We start from the raw sequence: 2,289 nt of genomic DNA on the forward strand, positions 1-2,289 counted from the left end.
CCCCAATCTTTTATTTTCTCTTGAGTTATATCCATGTAAGAATTTGTTGTTTAGTTTTTGAGCTTAACCGATTAAATACTCTTGTCTGGTTCTTGAGATTAGTATGGTAAAATCTTTGTTTGTTTATTGTGTTTAACCCATGAAGAATTCTATTTGATTTCTTAGCTTAGTCTGGTAAAAGCTTTAGTTGGTTTGCGACATTAGACATGTAAAATATCTTGTTTGGTTTAGTGATCAGCCCATATAAAATCTCTTGTTTTGTTTGGAGATTAACCCTTGCAAAATTTCTCTTTTGATGTACGAAGATGTGTGGAAAAACTCACGTATCATTTTAGTAAAACTCTCAGAGGATATTAGTAGGCCAATTGACTAGGTCAAACCTATATAAATTTTTTTATCTTTGAATTCTTTATTTCTTTTAATTGTATTTCCTTCTCTCCGGCTCTCTAATTTTCTTTTTATTTAAATTATTCAATTGCTTTTGTTTTACAAAATTAACTTTATAAATCCATTTTTTATAATTGAATTTCAATTTTCAACCAAAATAATTTACGTCTTTCCTTTTTATGTTTGGCGTCAATTGATGGACAAAAAAAAACCATCACTTTTAGTTGTTAATAAAGAAGAATTTGATAATATGATAAATAAACCAGAATTTATAGAGGGCTGAAAATCCTATTGTATCAAGAAAGTAGATTCATATTCCAATATTAATAGATAATCCTAAGAGAAAGAGAATATTAATAAATAATCTTAAGATAAACTAAAAAGAGAATATTCATAGATAATTCTAAGAGAACTAAAAAGAGATCAATACAAGGGATATGGAGAATAATCCATCACTAGCAAATTATTAAATAGATAGTGCCTAGGTGACTGAAATAACATCTTTAAACAGATAAAGACACATTAACAGTCCTTTTAAAAACATGAACTTTAAAAACTAAATCTTCCTTGTTCATCAGTTCAAACACGCACACATCTCCCGGTTGCAGTCCACTTTCCTTTGCAAACATTGACCAACCAGCCGAAAAGCGACGCTTATCTCTATCACTGTAAGAACGGAGCAATTTCAGATTCCATGATCTTTCACCAATCTGCACCATCACATTCGTATTCTCGTTCTCAATAGCCCCTTTTAAATTTGGTACAATCTGCATTGTATATGCAATTTCGTTATTATTTATAATCATAACTTCACATGCACATATGATATTTATGCATATATACATAGCATTGCATGAATAGTGTAACTGATTAGCGCTTAGCCTTACCAGCACATTTGCTACCAGATTAGCAGGCTTGATCGAAATTATGAAAAAAGGATTGTTTGAGATAAATTCTTCAGCAACTTCCCGAGCTCTATATTCCTTTGGCTTGTTCAATGATGTACTTCTTTGACTATTCTTCTCAATATCACCTGCATATATGTGAGGAATATAAAACAAAAAATACACTCTTAGAGTGACATCATGTTGAGATTTTGAATATCCACAAATATACCACATAGGGTGGTGCATGGCAAAGTAAGAATAATAAACAGAAAATGAAATCCAAATACCTCTCACTTTTTTATGTGGCCTAGGAGAAGCTAATGGTGACTTCTGTCTAGGCTTCTTCTCCTTATGCCATTCATTCAGAATTTCAATTGATTCATCATCACTATCATCAACATTCAAAGTCTCAACTGGTTCATCGTCCCTATGGTCAAGGTTTTCATCTTCATCATTAGAAGTGTCACGTGATGAATCATAGTCAATTTCTACTGCATGCTGGCCAAGTATGATTACATCTAACTCTGAACTTCCTTCTTTATATTTAAACACTACCAAACAACCATGTTGTAGAGAGTAATTTTGAGTAAATATTTTCCAACCTTTTTGAAACCAAATCTCCCCATTAATGTTTTTCCAAAACACTTTCCATTTTGTGCCATCAGGAGGCTTGATGAACATTGGGTTAGGTAGACCAACACCATGACTCCTTGTAAACTTATTCGGTATTTTCTGTAAAAATAATAATAATATAAGCACTAGAATTTTTTTTAAAAAAATGTTAACACAAATATATGGTAGAAATATAAAGTTAGTAGAAGACAGTAGTAGAAAATTTAAAGGAATAGTTACAATTGTTTGAAGATTAGTTTGGAGGATAATCTTGAAGAAACAGATGGGGAGAGTGGAATTTCCTCTAGCCATGGATGATGAAGTGGTGGAGAGTTTAGGAGAAAATGTGTGTCCTACTCTTCTTCTACTAGTGTCTTCTTAACTCTGGAAGCATGCACTTCAA

General features: G+C 31.8%; 1 protein-coding gene across 1 annotated transcript; it reads right to left on the reverse strand.

The window, feature by feature from the left end:
- Nucleotides 1-890: 890 nt before the first annotated feature.
- On the reverse strand, nt 891-2,289 carry LOC131658709 (B3 domain-containing transcription factor VRN1-like). The gene is made up of 4 exons (XM_058927976.1): nt 2,127-2,289; nt 1,562-2,006; nt 1,275-1,420; nt 891-1,154 (listed from the first exon to the last, which is right to left on the reverse strand). Exons 1-4 carry the CDS (start codon nt 2,196-2,198, stop codon nt 891-893), a joined length of 927 nt encoding a protein of 308 aa, XP_058783959.1. The 5' UTR covers nt 2,199-2,289.

Source organism: Vicia villosa, linkage group LG3 (genome assembly GCF_029867415.1).
Source record: "Vicia villosa cultivar HV-30 ecotype Madison, WI linkage group LG3, Vvil1.0, whole genome shotgun sequence".
NCBI lineage: Eukaryota > Viridiplantae > Streptophyta > Magnoliopsida > Fabales > Fabaceae > Vicia > Vicia villosa.